Source organism: Oratosquilla oratoria, chromosome 15, assembly GCF_046742065.1.
Source record: "Oratosquilla oratoria isolate Oo_2021 chromosome 15, ASM4674206v1, whole genome shotgun sequence".
NCBI lineage: Eukaryota > Metazoa > Arthropoda > Malacostraca > Stomatopoda > Squillidae > Oratosquilla > Oratosquilla oratoria.
Genome location: NC_134791.1, coordinates 32094303 through 32113749, shown reverse-complemented (window position 1 = coordinate 32113749; position 19447 = coordinate 32094303). Strand labels below are relative to the sequence as shown.

At 38.8% G+C, this 19447-nt stretch overlaps 1 protein-coding gene across 4 annotated transcripts in view; it reads right to left on the bottom strand.

Moving 5' to 3' along the window:
• Positions 1-945: 945 nt before the first annotated feature.
• The window catches only part of LOC143033390 (calpain-5-like), a 138493-nt gene continuing 119991 nt past the window's right edge, over positions 946-19447 (bottom strand). For all 4 annotated transcript variants that reach the window (XM_076198741.1, XM_076198743.1, XM_076198742.1 and 1 more), the window contains 3 exons: positions 13708-13826; positions 4231-4370; positions 946-1760 (listed from right to left, as the gene is read on the bottom strand). In XM_076198741.1, coding sequence (XP_076054856.1) covers positions 1578-1760; positions 4231-4370; positions 13708-13826 — 442 coding nt within the window. In that variant the 3' untranslated portion in view covers positions 946-1577. The remainder of the gene's footprint in view (positions 1761-4230; positions 4371-13707; positions 13827-19447) is intronic.

Below are 19447 nucleotides of genomic sequence, written 5' to 3'. Positions count from 1 at the left end.
AATATCCTGGAGTGTTGGGCTCACCCAAGAAGACACTGTGGAACTGCACTGATCAGTCAACCACTGTTCTAAGAAGAAACATTAGATTACTGTCTATGTTGTGTGAGTGTTGTGCTATTTCTGGTATCACTTAGTTGGAGGGAAGCAGTTACCATATGTCAATTCTTATTATATGAAAGTGGTAAAATGGTGGAAGTTGATAGAGAAATCTGCCCAATCTTAAAACCAAGTGGATCAAGGTTGCACCTCTAAGTGAAAGTGTCAGAGTTGACTTTTTGGAGACAGGCAGTAGAGAAATGGTCCTGTCTGATGTCCATTCTGTAAAATGACCATGTGCAACAACCCATCCTTGGTCCACTAAAACTGAAAGCATAGAAAAAGTAATCACCTATTAGGTGAACAGTGTACAAGGTCTACATTATATATCCTTAAGACTATGGTCAAACCATCTCTGGCAAAAAAAAGGGAGAGGGGCAATGTAATCACCTTTTAAATATGCAACCAAAAGGAAAACATTATCAACAAATTTTAACATGTCAAGCTGTCAACATGCAAAATGTGTGGAGTTTTAAGCTACAAATGAACAGATACAAAGGAGGTAACGAAAATACAACTTCCCAAACAGAGCAATAGATGAGTCAAACAGCTTTCCTATAAAGAAGGTGTGTGATCAAACTACAAGTAGTTTCCAGGTTAATGAAAGAAAATAAATGTACAAGCAACATCAGACACCCTATACCTCACACACTTGAACAACTTTACACAAATGCAAACACACTTTCATTCATATACAATTTGAGATGACCTCTGACATATGAGATACCAGAAGATCTCACGAGTTTAAAGGCTGACAAGTTTAAACCAGGGATGCAGTGCTGCTGGAGATCACCAGAGCACCACTCTGGCACTTCTTGTTTATTGCATGAGTAGAAATAACATTTGCCATCACTTCCAGAATATATTTACATTATTCATATAGGTACAAATGATTTATCTAAAGATAGCTTCTCTGATTTCTTATATATGTGAAGGCTAAGCCAGATCTGAATTGGTCTAGCCATGTAATAACCAATATACTGATACCTCAAGCGTCTAAAAAAGTACTACTGCAACTCTGGTTTAAACTAAGAAATTCACAAGAAACAGGATATTATTGAAGTTTCTATATCCTGCAAAACCACTAATAGGTAATCATTAGTTCATATAATATGTATTACCAAGATGATATTTTGATGATACAAGTATGATTCTCCAACAGTCCAAATTCCTTCTTCATAGGAACAAATGGAGGAATGATTTAGAAATGCACCTTGTAGAAAAACATACACATCATCATAATTAACTCATCGTTTTCAAGTTATTATGTATACAATATCCATTATATTATGGTTCAAAGATTTCCAAATTCAATAACAGTTTCAATGATTCACTCCAAAAGGTCACATCTAGAGTAATGAACTAAAAATCAGTGAAACTGGGTCATATATCAGTGAATTAATTATGAACCTCTCTTAGCACAATACTTTCGGGTGCAACACCACAATAAGCTTGGTAATCATCTTCCAACTCATTTCTGTCTATACACTAAGGAGATCATCATCACTATAAACTTGTACAATTAGAGAGCCTGGTTTTTGAAGATCCTTCTCTTTGCGCCGTCCACGTAATGGCAGTGTTACTTGTGTAGGATTGGGATTGAGAGGCGCTAAAACATTTGCTCGACCAATAAATCCATCCATGATCATATTGCGATTCCACACCTAAAATGAATAGAAATTATATTTGTAAGAATAAGTAAAATTGTCCATGGATGACAGAGGGAGTTAGAAAAAAGTATCTACTGTAATTGTATTTACCTAAGTGTAATTTACAGGAAAAGACCTAAAGCTGTGGGGTCCCACTTCTATCTCTGTCAAATTTGGCCCTAAATTCATCATCAGTACCTCATCTTCTATTCTATCTTTTCTATCACATCTCCAGATTCTTGTGTTCACCATCTCTCAACAATATATCACCATAATATGGTTATTTCTATTAAATACAAGGCACCAGCTTCATTTGCATTCAAGTAATTGTTGATTTATAACCTGGATAATAATTAACCATTCATTACTGTAAGCCACTTAATTCCTTACACTGATATGAAAGCTGGGAAGACACCTGGAATATCTGACAAAGGGTGCAATGGTTATAGTGTAATGGCTAATGAGATTGTGTCAGGGAAGAAAGTATATCAGTGGATTGAAAAAGTGCATTTCTTCTATACAAGGGGAAGGAGGCTAAATATGAATATAGAAGTTTTAGAGGGATCAGTGTTGAGTGTGCTGGGGAAGGTGTATGTGTATGTATTAATTGAGAGGATAAGAAGGGGAATGGAGTAATTGATGAACAGCAGTGCAGTTTTATGTGAGGAAAAGGGTGTGTAGATCAAGTGTCTCTAGTACAACAGATGTAGAGGAAGTTTTTGGCAAAAGGTAAGGATTTTTTCTGGTTTTTATATTTTTGGAGAATCTATATGACAGGACTGATGGAGAGGCATTGTGGAAATTAATGTGGATGCATAGGATAGGAAGAAGTCTGTTTAAAGGCAGTCAAAGATTTTTGCTTTAGTAGGGTATTTGTGAAGGTCAGGAATAGAGTTGTTTGAGAATATATGTAGAGTGGCATCAGGGTTGTGCAATGTCACTATGGTTGTTCATTATATAATATGTTAAGGGATAAAATTAAGTAATAAGGTACTAAGGGAGGAAAATGCAGGATGCGAGAATGCTAAGCAGAGATTTGAAATTGGTGGGAGGGTGGAAGGATAATGGGAGGTGAGCCAGATGTTGTTTGCAGATGACACTGCATTTGTGGCTTATTAGGAAGAGTGACCAGAGTATTTGGTGACTGAGTGCAGAAGGATGTGCAATAGAAGCAAGTTGGGAGTAAATGTGAGCAAAAGTAAAGTGATGAGATATACAATGAATGATTATGGCAAGCTGTATTTTACCTCCATATGGACACCATGGAGATGAATTATACTGTAAAGGAGGCAAGTAAATATTTGGGTGGAATGAGAAGTGTTATAATAAGTACCGTATATTTCCGTGTATAAGACGACCTTTGTATAAGACGAGGTACAAAATTAGAGCAAATTTTTATGAATTTATCTCATATCGGTAGTATAAGACGACTGCTAAATTACAAAAGCATCAGTGTATCAAACCTACCGTACAAAAAGAATTGTTTTAATTACGTTTATCAGCTGTTTTTTCCACTTTTTCTCTTTTCTTTCTCATTACTTAACTGTATCCTTATACCAGATAACTTACTGTATCCTTATAAATTCAAAATAAATGAAATAACAAAGCAAATCATGTATCATGATTTTCTGAGAACACACGTCAACTAACTAACAAAAATTATTTGTTTACGTTCCTGGTTCGACGTAGCTCACTCCACCACACACAACGGTTGGCACACAACAATCTTGCATTTATCAGCTGCTTGCTAGAATTATTCCTCGAATTTATTAACAATTGCCATTTACTATAAAGATATGCCAATAATATATAAGGTAAATATGAATTAATTACCTTTATTAGCAGTTCTTATCATAATGTGAATCATTTCCTGTGTATCGGTGGTTATCGGCAGGCTAGCCTACCAAGTCATCTCACGTAGAATTCAAGGTCTGATTTTTATAATGGTAGTATAAGACAACCCCCAATTTTAAGGGGTGAATTTTTGGATTTTAGGGTCGTCTTATACGTGGAAATATACGGTAGGTATATAGGGATGAAAGAAGTTGTATAAAACTGATTGTTTCCAAATCATTGTATGCAACATACTTGGATTTCAAGGTAGACACAAAGAAATCTAAATGTGTTGAGATGGAAGTGTTTGAGAAATATGATTGGTGTTATAAGAATGGGTAAGGAATTTGGTTGAAGTATAGAATTTGGCAGTCCATTGTGAAGCAACTGTTCAGTGATATGAGCCTATTTATTTGTATGAACACATTGTGGTATACAGGGGGCAGGATATTGTTGATGTTTGCATAAAATACTGCTAAGGCTGTTTTTACAATGCATTCTGTGTGATATGGTGTAAAGCACAGGTAAGTTTCAATAAGAAGTGGTATATCAATTCTCCATTTCATGATCTCATTTAAAAAAAAAAAAAGTTATTTAAGTGTATTCTAGATAGCATACTAACTTCATGGGGAAATATTGACATTTTTCTTACCTCAACTACAATTGGCTGATCTGGCTTGGCACGGTAAAATATTGCAGTTGTCCCCCATTTGGGACTTAGAGTTCCACTTGATACTGGTGAGGTCACTGTCTCTCCTTCACACTTGATGATGCAATATGCATCTGCTTCTCCTGCATAAATTATAATTCATAAATGACAACAAATATCAATATATCCTATATTTTGAAACTGTAATTTTGTGTCTCTTTTATATTACAATTCTCTGACTCAATCTGATTAAGGACAATAACTTTTATGGGATAGAAGTAGTTTTCTATGAAGCAAAAATGCTCTATTCATTACATATATTTATCAAAAGCAAAACTATTCCCCTTAGTATATCAAGTTATGGCTAGTAGACAACCAAACCACATTAATATAGAAAGTATTGATTTATGACAATAGGAAAACAAAATACTAATGCAAAATAATGATAAAGAAAAAATACGGAATAAAGGGTACATCTGCCTTTTAATGTAATGGGCTCTAGAATGCATGCATTGAATTACTTATTAACTAAAAAAAATGTGTATTTTTTTAAGATATTTTTATATATAAGCAACAGGATTTACACATTGTGGAAAGTTACAACCAGGCAGTGATTGTGGTATATCAAAACATTATACTTCTATATACTCCACATACACCATAAGTACCACAAGAGTCTATTGCTTAAATGCAATGAAATAAGTGTTCAAGAGCTAATTATATTGCTACTGTGCACCATGCACCTAATAATTTTTACTTCTACAAATTTGCATGAGTGTAATCCATGCTCCTATAGCAGTACTCCACTATACATATCAAACCTGGAGTCAGATTATTAGAACCAACAGCCTGTTTGAGTTGATTCAGCCTTCGACTTGTAAATTTGGTAGAGTCCACTTGCTCCACCCGGTTTATAAATTCTGGTAGGCATGCACCATAATCACAGAAGCCATGGTTATAAAGTGCACCAGAAATTTATTTAGAAAACTTTTACTAATAGGTTGGAGGATTTTATACCAATTGAATAAAAAATGGGTATTGCTAAACCCACTTGTATTCTCATCAATATCTGTAAAATAAATTCTACCTCATATTTCTTTGGAAACAATTTTGGTAGCACATTGAAATTGTGGCACATGAACACTAATGTATATAAAAAGTTAACTTTCATGGCAAAAAACAAATTATTTTGATATATCTTGATAATTTGTCATAGAATTTTTAATCAATCAATCTGGTGTCCCTGGTCTCTTTTGCAGAGGACCCATGGCCTTTAGGTAACCAGCAACACTGATTTATCAACATTGCAAGGGTCAATCCTAGTAAGCCTAGCACCTAAAACTTATGAAAGGAGTGTTTGTGACATCAACCTTTTCAATACAAGTCAAATATTCTTGTGCACATCAGGTTGCCTGATGTATGATGATGTACACTGTATCACAATACGCATATTACAAAATATAAAGTTACTGCGGTTATATTTGTTTTCTTTCACCCTGAATAGATATAACATCACAGAAAGCATGATCAAGCCTGTTCACAGAATATGGGAGTCACTCAGCTACAACTACAAAATATAGTCAGGAAGCATTCTTGTATACCCTGCACATAGCTCGTGATGCAGACATGAACATCATCATATTCAAGAAGTTAAACTAATTGTTTAAACCATAAGGGTTTGTCTATTGCCATACATTTGAAAAAAAAATCTGAAAACATTGTCAAGTACTACACTTAACTCCCTCATAAATGGATATTTAAGTTCCTCACTAGTTTTCAGCTCCATTAACAATAATGATAAATAAATCAAGAGCAAGTAGAAGGAAGATAATGAACAACAAACCTGATCTGCTTCTATTTGAGACTAACAGAAATAATACAAGAGAGGGATGAATGGGCAGACTGTACCTTTCTAGACCTACAAAAAGCATTTGATAAGGTACCACACAAGAAATTAATAAGAAAAATAGAATCAATAGGTGACATCAGAGGAAAATTATTGGAATGGACGGAAGACCTCCTGACTGGGAGAAAAATGAGGGTAGTAATTAGAGACAAATACTCGAATTGGGAAGAAATGATAACTGGTGTCCCGCAAGGTTCGGTACTGGCTCCCATCATGTTTGCCATATATATAAATGACATGAATGAAGGAGTAGAGCGTTACATGAATTTCTTCACAGATGACACAAAAATACTAAAGAAATTAAGAACAGAGGAGGATTGTGAATCATTACAGTTAGACCTGGACAAAATCTGGAAATGGACTAAAAAATGGGAAGTGAACTTCAATATCAAGAAGTGTAGTATAATGGAGTTTGGAAAAAGTAAAAATAGAATATCAAGAAATTATAAAATTGGTGAAGAAGAAAAAAGTGAACTCAGAAAGAGACCTTGGAGTAATAATCAGCAAAGCTATCTATTTTCTCCAGCCTCTCTCCTTTTAGACTTCCAACTCACTGCCACCCTCTACCCTTGTTCATCTCATCACCTTGCTTTTACCCACATTTACCTTCAACTTTCTCTTATCACATACCTTCCTGAACTCTGTCACTAACTCCGTTAATCCCTCACCTGACCCTGCTAAAAGCGTAGTGAAACAACTGACTCACTTCCCACTTTTCTCCATTTTCTTTAACAGTCTCCAGTCCCCTGCCCATTGCCCTTGCCTTTACTTCCTGCACCACCCTATCCATGTACACATTGAACAGCCATGGCAACATGACAGCCCTGACACAGTCCCACCTTTACTTCTAACCACTCACTCTCTCCATTTCCCATTAACACAGACTCTACTACTCTCGTTAAAAAACTCTTGACTGCCCTTAACATCTTTCCCCCAATCCCATATATCTGCAAAACCTCCCACAATGCCTTCCTGTTTACCCTGTCATAAGCCTTTTCCAAATTCATAAGGGCCCCCCCCCAAAAAAAAAAATCATTACTTTTTCCAAAACCTTTCTCACATATCTGCCTTACAACAAAAATCTGATCCATGCAACCCCTACCTTTCCTAAACTCACATTGTTCCTCACCAATTACTCCCTTTTTCTTTCCTAACCCCCTCAATCAAAACCCTTCCACAAGCCTTCCCAACTACACTCAACAAACTGAACCCTCTGAAACTGCTACACTTACATTTGTCCCCTTTCCCTTATAAAGTGGAGCTATACAGGCACTCCTCCAGTCCTTTGGCACTCTACCCTCCCTTAGACACACACTAAATAACCTCACTAGCCAGTCCACTATTGCTGTACCTCCCTTCTTCAGACACTCTGCACGAAACACATCTAGTCCTGTTCTCATCATTTTTGGAGCTACTTGCACCTCATTTATTCTTTTTTTCTCCTCTATTTTCCTCTCCTATCATCATTTTCTTAGTGCCTCCCACTGCTACCACCAATCACTCCCTATCTTCCTCCACATTCAACAGCTCTCTAAAATGCTCTGCCCATCTTCCACTTATTGCCTCCTGTTCTGTCAAGATTTGTCCATCCACACCTTTTACCTTTTCTTCTCCACTTGACTCACCTCCCCTTCCTCTCTTGATTTCCTTCCAAAATATATTTTTATTGCTTTAATATTTTATCCTACTCCTCCCCATTTTACATCTACTATCCTTTTTGCCTTCTTTATTTTTTGTTTTGCTTCCCTTCTTTTTTCCTTATACTTCTCACATTTTTCTCTTATCCTACTTTGTAACCAGTCCCTAAATGCTCAATTCTTCTCATCTACTACCCTCTTCACTTCATCATCCCACCACTCACTACCCTTCCTTCTATTCCCTCCCATCCTTCTTGTTCCACATACAACCTTTGCACGACTTGTCACTTCGTCCTTGAAACACTCCCATTCTTCTTCTTATTTTTTTTTCCAATTTGTTGCCATTATCTAATGATGCCTTCCTGTTCTGAACCAAGAGAACTTTTATGTTAGCTTTGTCAAGTCCCTTCAGTGACCTAAACACTGTGATTCACCATGGTCTTAGATCAAGTGTTGGACCCATGATCAACAGCTATTACACTCCCAGAAAGAGCTCAGAGCTCATATATCCATGATCTATGAATAATACTGTGACTTCATACATACACCCAGCTCCTTGCCCATGAGAATTGGAGTGCCAGTACACAGTGCAGCAATGCTGAAGTTATTTCACCTCTGGGCAGAAATCAAACTCAGACTGCTGGATAAGTGGTTGCAAATGGTACTACTGCACTGTCAAGCAGTGTACTCAATTTTCTGAAAATGTTTGCTGCTGCCTTATTTGATCATGACATATTTTTTGTTAATTGTATTTACTTAGTTGTAATATACAGGGTAAAAGCTGTACCTGTCCAGTCACTTCTATGCTTCCAATCATCAAATTTTACTCTGAATGCATTTATGTTGTTTACCTGGACTGTTTCTAATTCAAACTTATTCCACAAATTAAAATACCTGTCCAGAAAACTGTATTTCTTAATGTCCTTCAAACATTCTGTTTTCTAAGTTTCTTGCTCAGTCCTCATGATATTCTTTTATCACATACTAATAGATCTTTGTCAATTTTGTCCACACCTTTCACAGTTCTAAAAGTCCATGTACTTGCCTTTTCTCTTCTCTCTTTCAGAATGGGCTTTTTTGCTTGTCTAATTCTCCCTAATAATGTATTGGCTAAGCTATGAGCCATTTTCATTGCTACCTCTTACCTTTTCTATTCTTCTTATCTCTCTCTTTTTGTGTGGGAACTATATCACTGCTGTGTATTCCCATTGGGGATGGATAAGATTTATTTATTAATTCAATTCCATGCTACAAAGTCCCCTGTAAGGGGCACTGTCCTAGCCTTCTGAAAGGGAGTGGTTAGTGATGTTAAAACAAATCACTTATTCATTTTACCTACAATTGCATAAGAGAGGGAGAGTTGGATGGATTGTGTACACTTAGACCTAGAAAAGGCATTTGACAGGATACTTTTGATTAACTAATATAGAAACTGGAGCATGTTGGAAGACTATGAGGCAAACTTTTGATTGTATAAGGATTTTTTGAAAGACTAGTGTGTGAGAACAGAAATATAAAATAAGATAGCAGGATGGAGGTCAGTGATTACCAGAGTCCCAGAAGTGGTGGTACTAGAACCTATGATGTTGATCTACCTAAATGATATGATGAATACCTATACAGTATGCCTGAAACCAAGTTTGGAATTTGAACCTCAATGCCATGGAAATGGGTAAACAGTCAGTCAAAATGAATTACTCAGTGGGAAATGAGACCATTACAAAACCAAAAGATACAGATTTAATCAACAAAACATATCAGCAAAACAATGAGTAACATATACAGACTATACATACATACATATACCATGGGCTTTTCCCCCCTTATAAGGGAGGTAGCCAAAGTCAAAAGGCATAATTCCACTCCCAACCATTTCATCCCCACCCATTCAAACCACTCCCATTCACCACCCCTCCCTCCCTCTCACCTTGGCTCCTCCTGGATGACGGGTGATCCCTACATCTTGCCCATCGTCCTGGGTCAGAAGAAAGGCAGCAAGACACAACACATTCACAGTAAGGCCACGTCATTTAATTGGCATACCCCCCTCTGTCCCTTCATGCAGAAACATTGAAGATGGGGAGAAATCCCTTCGGGGTGCATGAAACATTCACACATAATCACTCCCAAAACCCCCCCAATCCCCCACCCACTCCCTTCCATGCATTACAGTATCATCCATACACAGCCATTCTCTACTCAACCCTATCTTCTGCCATCTCCCTTCCTTCCTCAACACACATCCCCTTCTTACTCAATGCCCCTTTCACACCATCTATCCATCTCATCCTTGGTTGCCCCCTCATGTTCACTCCATCCACCTCTGCCTTCCACACTTCTTTTACTTATCTTTCTTCACTCATTCTTTCCATGTGTCCAAACAATCCCAATAGTATTTCATTAACCCTATCTCCCATCTCCTTCTCCACCCCTGCTCTCCTCCTCACTTCCTTGTTTCTCATTCTATCCAACCTTGTAACCCCTACCATACTTCTCAGACATTTCATCTCAACTAGGTAAATACATACTATTCTTCTCTTATATTCTATGTTTCTGCCCCATGCAGTGCTGTTGGCACAATCACCCCTTCATGCAATATCCTCTTAGCATCCATTCCCAAATGTCTATTTCTCATTACATTTTCAACCCCCAAGGCACTTGCTTCTCTCAATCTACAATCAACCTCCACTCCTCCCTTTCCTGTCACATGCAACCCCAAGTACCTAAAGCTATCTACTTCCTCCAGCCTCTCTCCTTTAATACACCTTCCAAGTTGCTGCCATCCTCTTCCCTTGTATATCTCATCACTTTACATTTACCCACATTTACTTTCTCCTCTTGCACACCTTCCCAGACTCTGTCACTAACTTCCTTAATCCCCCCTCTGATCCTGCCTGTCTGGGGTATTGGCTGCATGTTATTGTAAGGTAAAACTCTGCTCAGTAGTATACAGCTGATACTTTAGGGTCTATATGGGGCACCCCTATGGACCAGAGCCACACATTTTGTCAGTGTTAGAGGAAATATCTACTCATTGAGAAATGATGCTATTTTATTGTACTACAACTATCTCTCCATTATCCTGTCCTCCCCCCACTCTTAATACTGTCTTGTATCACTTCTTTGAATATATAATTTCATTTTTGCTTAACCCTGTGGTAGTGGAGAAAGAATACTGCCACTGAGAGTTCCCACTTGGGTTGTAAAAGGCGACTAAAATGGAACGGAGAATAGGACTAGGAATCTTGCTCTCTGTAGCCCTAAAGGGTAAATTCTTAAAAGAAGTCCAGGCATACAGACTACAAACAAACATAAAAGTGGTTTTTCACTTACAAAGATGAAATGATGAAGAAATTAGGTTTGCCCCAGATTAGAACATGAACGTAGAATGAAGGATATAAATTGGTCAAGAACCTTGAAAATTAAACATACATAGAGAAATTAGAAACAATGGATCTGCCATCACTGAAAAAAAGAAGAGAAATAAATAGGAATGAGAACTTTTGTGTAGAACTGCGTGCCTACCATTTTCATGTGGTGCTCTATGGAGGGGATTTTCATTTCTGTATGTAGATGTTCTATTGGGATATTGGGATGGTTTTAGTGCATCCTGTTATCCTTGATGCTTCTTATTGGAGGTACACAATGGGAGATGAAACAATCAATTAAGTGAAAAAGAAAGAAATATGGGAGTTTTGATTACAGATGATTTGTTGCCTGTCTGAAAAACATATTGACAGAATAACAGGAGAGATGTGTAAGTTGTACCAAGGGCTTTTTTTTCCCTCATAAGGGAGGTATCCAAAAAACAAAGGCATAAAAACCCCTCCCACCCATTCCATTCCTAACATACTCCACTCCACCCCTCCACCCTCTTCCCTCCCTCTTATCATGGCACCTCTTGGATGATGGGTCATCCCAGCATCTCACCCACTGCCCTGGATCAGAAGCAGTGTTGCAAGGCACAGCACATCCACAGCAAGGCTGCTTCATTAAATTGGTGACACTTCTATCTATTAATGAACATATGAAGAAAATTCATTACTAATTGTACCCACCCCAGGCTGGAATATGTAGCTGTGGTGTGGTTTCCATAACAACACGTACAGAAAGATATCAGAAAAATACAATACAAAAGGGAACAACTAAAAGGAATCCTAGCATGGCTGACAAAATGTGCAAAGAAATATTAGATAAACTCAGATTGCCCACAATGGAAGAGAGAAGAGAAAGAGGTGACATGACTACCTTTAGAACCATGAAATGTGTGGAACAAAATTGACAGAAAGTATCTATTATTGTGGAATGTTAGAATATCAAGAGTATGTGGCAAAAACACTTAAAGGTCAGATATCAACAGATATACCATTCACTAAAAATCATCGAAAAAGTACTTTTTAAAAGCATACAAATAAAGTTTTTACCTATTACAGAAGAATTTATTCAGAAAATTCACTTTTAATTGTGCCTCGCATACCACTTTTCCGAAGTCTAGATATTCAGAATAACAATATTGTTTGTTTGGCAACTGTGACGTCACGAACGCGGAATTCCCCGAACCTTTCCCGAAGCGCACGGGCGGAATGTTTCGAATAGCAGACGATGCAATGAAATGAAGACAAAACTGTTTTTTGCCAAATTTGATAAGATGTAGATGGTGGAATTATATAGAATACTGTCAGTATGTTTTTTTTATGTACATTAAACTGTAAATACAAAAAGTTATGGAAGTCTTGATATCTGACCTATAAAGGTCAGATATCAAGACTTCAGTTTAATGTACATAAAAAAACATACTGACAGTATTCTATATAATTCCACCATCTACATCTTATCAAATTTGGCAAAAAACAGTTTTGTCTTCATTTCATTGCGTCGTCTGCTATTCGAAACATTCCGCCCGTGCGCTTCGGGAAAGGTTCGGGGAATTCCGCGTTCGTGACGTCACAGTTGCCAAACAAACAATATTGTTATTCTGAATATCTAGACTTCGGAAAAGTGGTATGCGAGGCGCAATTAAAAGTGAATTTTCTGAATAAATTCTTCTGTAATAGGTAAAAACTTTATTTGTATGCTTTTAAAAAGTACTTTTTCAAGCAATACAATGATTTTTAGCGAATGGTATATCTGTTGATATCTGACCTTTAAGAAGATGGGATATTTGAAGGATATCAAGAAATATAGTTTCCTGTGTCAATCAATTAATTCATGAAAAAAAAAAAAAAAAAAATCCAGGCAGTTTGATAAATGTAGACAGAGAGACAGGACCCTATGAGTACGGCTACAATCCTGTGATTAGGTAAATATATATTTGCAAATTGATCAGCACTGGCAGTACACAAATATGATGGTAATATATCTGGGGTGAAGAACTTCTGTGTGATCAGTTTCCTTTGTAACTCCAGTGTCACAATTCAATGACACTGTGGGCTTACCAACAACTACTAATTCATGTTAGATAACTATTTTTTCTTATGGTATGATCCTCATAACTAAATGATGCATAAGAAAATAATAGGAAGTTTCATCAATTACTGCAGAGAAGAAAAAGAACAGCTTGACTATCTCAGCAAGAACTTATTCAAGTAACGGTAAAGAAAGTATTTGAAAGAAAGACTTGTTATCCAAGAGATACTTCAAGTCAATTGCAGCTTCATAAGAATAAAAAATCTATTAATCCATTGCCCCAAATCTTTCTTCCTGTAGACCCACAGCCCCAAGGAATCTGGCAACAGCCACGGTGTTAGCCCACATGTCACTTAGAGAAGAAATTTTGTGGAGTTGTCTGGGTTACTGAGTGTAGGGCAGTGTAAGATAGCGTGTTCTGTGTCTTTTGTCTAGCAACTGCATCAAACAATACAAATGATAACAACAATGAACATTTATAAAGGGAGAAAAGAAAGTAAACTTATCAAATGAGCAACAATTTTGCCTTACCACTAAAAGCTGACTGCTTCTCCAGTTGCATTGCACAAATAACTGTTATGGTGGTGACAATACTAGGTTGTTTTGTACAACTGTACCATGGGACTTTGGGCTGCTCTTCAGTCAATTCTCTGCATAGAAAAATTATAACCAGATGAGTAAGATATGGTTCTGAATTATTATTTTATGTTATAGACAACTAAAGAAAAGAAATAGAGATTGTGAATTTCAATGTTACAGTGAAAAGAGAACCCATACACAAATAACCAATGAAAGAATAAGTGATATCTACAAACACTCTTTTTGCTAATCTTTCTTCACTCATTCTTTCCCATCTGCCCAAACCATCCTATAAATCTTTTAGATTATCCGGACAGATGTAAACCTATCCAAACAGCAGCACAATATATCTTCCTTGAGTGATATGTGGACCAAACTGTTGGGTCATTGCCAGTTACCTGGGGGTTGGGGGTCTCCTGCAAGAGAGACCTGGAGCAACAGATTGATTGATATATGTATTTGCAATTTGATTTGTATATTTTCCATTTTTTTTATTATTTTATGTGAGGTTTGGGTCAGGTTTGGACTGAATTATCTTTGTATATTTACATGACAAAGTTCAATTAATGAAAAGGCTTCCACAATAGATTATATTTTTATATGAAAACCCCATAGTAGTACAATGGCCATCATCTGAAAATCTGTAGCAAATGTCTCTTGCACTCCCTCTCTTCTGCTTTACTAACATATTGCATCCATCCTAAGTTCTTTTCACCTTAACCATCCACCTCATTCTCAATCTTTCACTCAGGTTCAGTTCACTCACATTTGCTATCTAAAGTCCTTGCTAATGAGTACTTATTCATTTTTTCCATTAGCCCAAACCACCATGACACTTTTTGGCCTATCATATAGCTTTCTTTCACTATACACTCTACCCCACCGACATATTTTTCACTATATTCATTCTCGAAAAAACACATTTCTCAAACATCCTATCTCAAATATTTATTCACCTATTCACACATATATACATATACCAAAGGCTTTTTCCCCCTTATGAGGGAGGTAGCCAAAAAACAAAGGCATAAAATCAACTCACACCCATTCCATCCTAACAGACTCCACTCCCATTCACCCCCTCCCTCCCTCTTATCTTGGCTCCTCTTGAATGACAGGTAATCCCTGCATCTTGCCCACTACCCTGGGTCAGAAGCAGTGTTGCAAGACACAGCACATCCACAGCAAGGCCACCTCATTAAATCAGCAACACCCCCTCTCTGTCCCCTCATGCAGAAAAAGAGAAGACATGGAAAATTCCCTTGAGGCTATGTAAAATTATTTTTTCACACATACTCCCTCACCCCCCATACCCCACACCACTCCCTTTTATGCATCACAGCATCATCCATACACAACCATTCTCCATTCACCACTATCTTCTGTCTTTTTCCATCCTTCCTCAACAGACATTCTCATCTTTCCCAATGCCCCTTTACCCCTTTTATCTCATCCTTGGTCGCTCCCTCATGTTCACTCCTTCTACCTCTGCTTTCCACACCTCTTACTAATCTTTCTTCACTCGTTCTTTCCATGTGTCCAAACCATCCCACTACTCTTTCATCAACCCTATCTCCCAACTCCCTCTCCAGCCCCATTCTCTTCCTCACCTTCTTGTTTCTCAGTCTATCCAGCCTAGTAAACCCTATCATACTTCTCAGGCACCTCATCTCAAACACATTCAAATTCCTTCTCTCTTCCTCTCTTATGTTCCATGTTTCTACCCTATACACTGCTGTCAGTACAATCGCTCCTTCATACAATCTCCTCTTAGCATCCATTCCCAAATGTCAATTTCTCATTACACTTTTTAATCCAACAGGGCAATTACTTGCTTCTCTCAATCTACATTCTACCTCCCCTCCACTCCTCTCTTTCCCGCCACATTCGCACCCAAGTGTCTAAACCTATCCACTTCTAGTCTCTCTCCCTTAACACTCACTTCCAGTTTGCTGCCACTTTCTCCCCTTGTACATCTCATCACCTTACCCCTCAGTTATCTTCAACTTCCTTCTTTTGCACACCTTCCCAAAATCTGTCACTACTTCAATCCTTTCTCTGATCCTGCCACAGGCACAGTGTTGTCAGCAAACAAAAACTGGTATATCTCCCCACTTTTCTCCATTTTCTTTAACCATCTCCAATCCCTGATCCATTGCCCTTGCATTTACCTTTTGCACCACCCCATCCATGTATAAATTGAACAGCCAAGGCAACATAACACATCCCTGGCGAAGTCCTACCTTTACCTCAAACCACACAATTTCTCCATTTCTGATTCTAACACAAGCTCTACTACCCTCATAAAAACTCTTAACTACTCTAACAACTTTCCTCCTACCCCATATATCTGCAATACCTCTCACAGTGCCTTCCTGTCTACCCATCATAAGTCTTTTCCAAATCCATAAAACCCCAAAAAACATCCTTACCTTTTCCTAAAGCTTTCTAACATTTCTGTCTTAACATAAAAATCTGATCCACACAACCCCTACCTGTCCTAAACCCACACTGATCCTCACCAATTACTCCCTCTGTTACTCTCCTAATCCTCTCAATCAAGACCCTCCCATAAACCTTCCCAACTACACTCAAGAAACTGATCCCTTTGAAACTACTACACTCACACTTGTCCCCTTTTCCCTTGTAAAGTGGAACTATACAGGCACTCTACCCTCTCATACATACATACATATACCAAGGCTTTTTCCCCCTTACAAGGGAGGTAGCCAAAAAGGAAAAGGCATTAGATCAATCATTCCCACCCATTCCATCCCTGAATACACTCCACACCCCTCCACCCTCCCTCTTATCTTAGCACCTCCTGGATGACGGCCATCCCTGCACCTTGTCCACTGCCCTGGGTCAGAAGCAGTGTTGCAAGACACAGCACATCCACAGCAAGGCCGCTTCATTAAATCGGCGACCCCCCTTCTTCGTTCCCCATGCATAAAAGGAGAAGATGGGGAGAAATCCCTTTGGGCTGCATCAAATTTTGCTCACACATACTACCTCACCCCCCATCCCCCCGTCCATTCCACCTCATGCATCACAACATCATCCATATACAACCATTCTCCATTCACCCCTGTCTTCTGTCCTCTCCCATCCTTCCTCAACAGACATTCCCCTCTTCCCCAAAGCCCCCTTTACCCCATCCATCCACCTCATCCTAGGACATCCCCTCATGTTCACTCCCTCCACATCTGCCTTCCATACCTCTTTTACTAGTCTTTCTTCACTCATTCTTTCCATGTGTCCAAACCATCCTAATACTCTTTCATCAACCCTATCTCCCAACTCCCTTTCCACCCCCGTTCTTCTCCTCACCTCCTCATTTCTCACTCTATCTAGCCTAGTAACCCCTATCATACTTCTCAGACACCTCATCTCAAACACATTCAAACTCCTTCTCTCTTCCTCCCTTATGTTCAATGTTTGTGCCCCATACAGTGCTGTTGGCACAATCACTCCTTCATACAGTCTCCTCTTAGCATCCATTCCCAAATGTCTATTCCTCATTGCACTCTTTAATCCACCAAGGCATTTACTCGCTTCTCTCAATCTACATTCTACCTCCACCTTCACTCCACCTTTTCCTGCCACATTTGCACCCAAGTATCTAAAACTATCCACTTCCTCCAGTCGCTCTCCCTTAATGCTCACTTCCAGTCTACTGCCACTTTCACCCCTTGTACATCTCATCACCTTACTTTTACCCACATTTATCTTTAGCTTTCTTCTATCACATACTCTCCCAAACTCTGTCACCAACTTCCTCAGTCCCTCCTCCGATCCTGCCACAAGCGCAGTGTCATCAACAAACAACAGCTGGCTCACCTCCCACTTTTCTCCATTTTCTTTAATCATCTCCAATCCCTGACCCACCACCCTTGCATTTACCTCTTGCACTACCCCATCCATGTATAAGTTGAACAGCCAAGGCGACATAACGCATCCTTGACGAAGTCCCACCTTTACCTCGAACCACTCACTTTCTCCATTTCTAATCCTGACACAAGCTCTACTACTCTCATAAAAACTCTTGACAGCTCCTAGAAGCTTTCCTCCTATCCCATATATCTGCATAACCTCCCACAGTGCCTTTATGTCTACCCTATCGTAAGCCTTTTCCAGATCCATAAAAGCCCAAAAATCATCCTTCCCCTTTCCTATAGCTTTCTCACATATTTGTCTTATCACAAAGATCTGATCTACACCTCTACCTGTCCTAAATCCACACTGTTCCTCACCAATTACTCCTTCTGTTCCTCTCCTAATCCTCTCAATTAAGATCCTCCCATAAGCCTTCCCAACTACACTTAACAAGCTAATCCCTCTGAAACTACTACATTCACACTTGTCCCCTTTTCCCTTGTAAAGTGTAACTATACAGGCACTCCTCCAGTCCTCTGGCACTCTACCCTCTCTCCAGCAAACATTAAATAACCTCACCAGCCAGTCCACTATCACTGTACCTCCCTTTTTAAGACATTCTGCATGGCATCCATCCAGACCAGGTGCCTTACCTGCTTTCATCATCTTAACAACTGCCTTCACTTCATCCTTCCTTATTTCTCCTCCATTTTCCTCACTCATCATTCTCATTTTCTTAGCATTTCCCACTGTAACTGTCTTTCCCTCCCTAAAATATTCTGACCATCTTCCCCTTACTGCCTTCTCTTCCATTATCATCTCTCCATCTGCACCTTTTACCTTTTCTTCTCTACTTGATTCGCCTCCTCTTCCTCTCTTAATTTCTTTCCAAAACATCTTTTTATTGCTTTCAAAATTTTCTGTCATACTCTTACCCCATTTCACATCTGCTCTCCTCTTTGCCTCCTTTACCTTTTGCTTTACTTCTCTTTTCTTTTCTTTGTACCTCTCATATGACTCCCTCATCCTATTTTGTAACCAATCTGTGAAAGCTCGCTTCTTCTCTTCTACAACCTTCTTTGTTTCCTCATCCCACCATTCACTACCCTTCCTTCTATTTCCTCCTGTCCTTCTTGTTCCACACACCATCTTTGCACACTTTGTGACTCCCTCCTTGAACCATCCCCATTCCTCCTCCACACCTAGCTCTACTCTATCCTTCACTCCCTCCCACTCCTCCTTCAGCTTCTTCTTGTACTCCTTCTCCTTTTCCTTTTCATTTAAAGAGTTCACTCTAAGCACCTCCCTACCTTTTGTCCCTTTCCTCTTTCTCCATCTATCCTCCACTCTCAACTTACCTTCCACCAAAAAATGATCTGATATTCCCCCACCCTCTCCCCTTAGCACATGTACATCCTTAACTCTTCCTATCATAGTCCTATTCACCACTACATAATCCATCAACGCTTTATCTACCACCCTTCCATCCACCACCCTCTCCCATGTGTACTTATGCTTGACTTTCTTCCGAAACACTGTATTTGCTATCATCAACTCTCTTTCTAGACACATTTCCACCATCAACTCTCCACTACGATTCTTTCCTGGAACTCCACATTTCCCAACCACTCCATCAATTGGACCATTTCCTACCCTAGCATTAAGGTCTCCCAGTACTATTACGTTGACATTTCTCCCTAAATCCTCTATGCACTCATTTAAATCTATCCAAAAGGCCTCCCTTTCTTCTACACTCTTCTCACTGCCAGGCCCATATGCACTTACAAAGACCCACATCTCCTTTCCCAGTTTCACC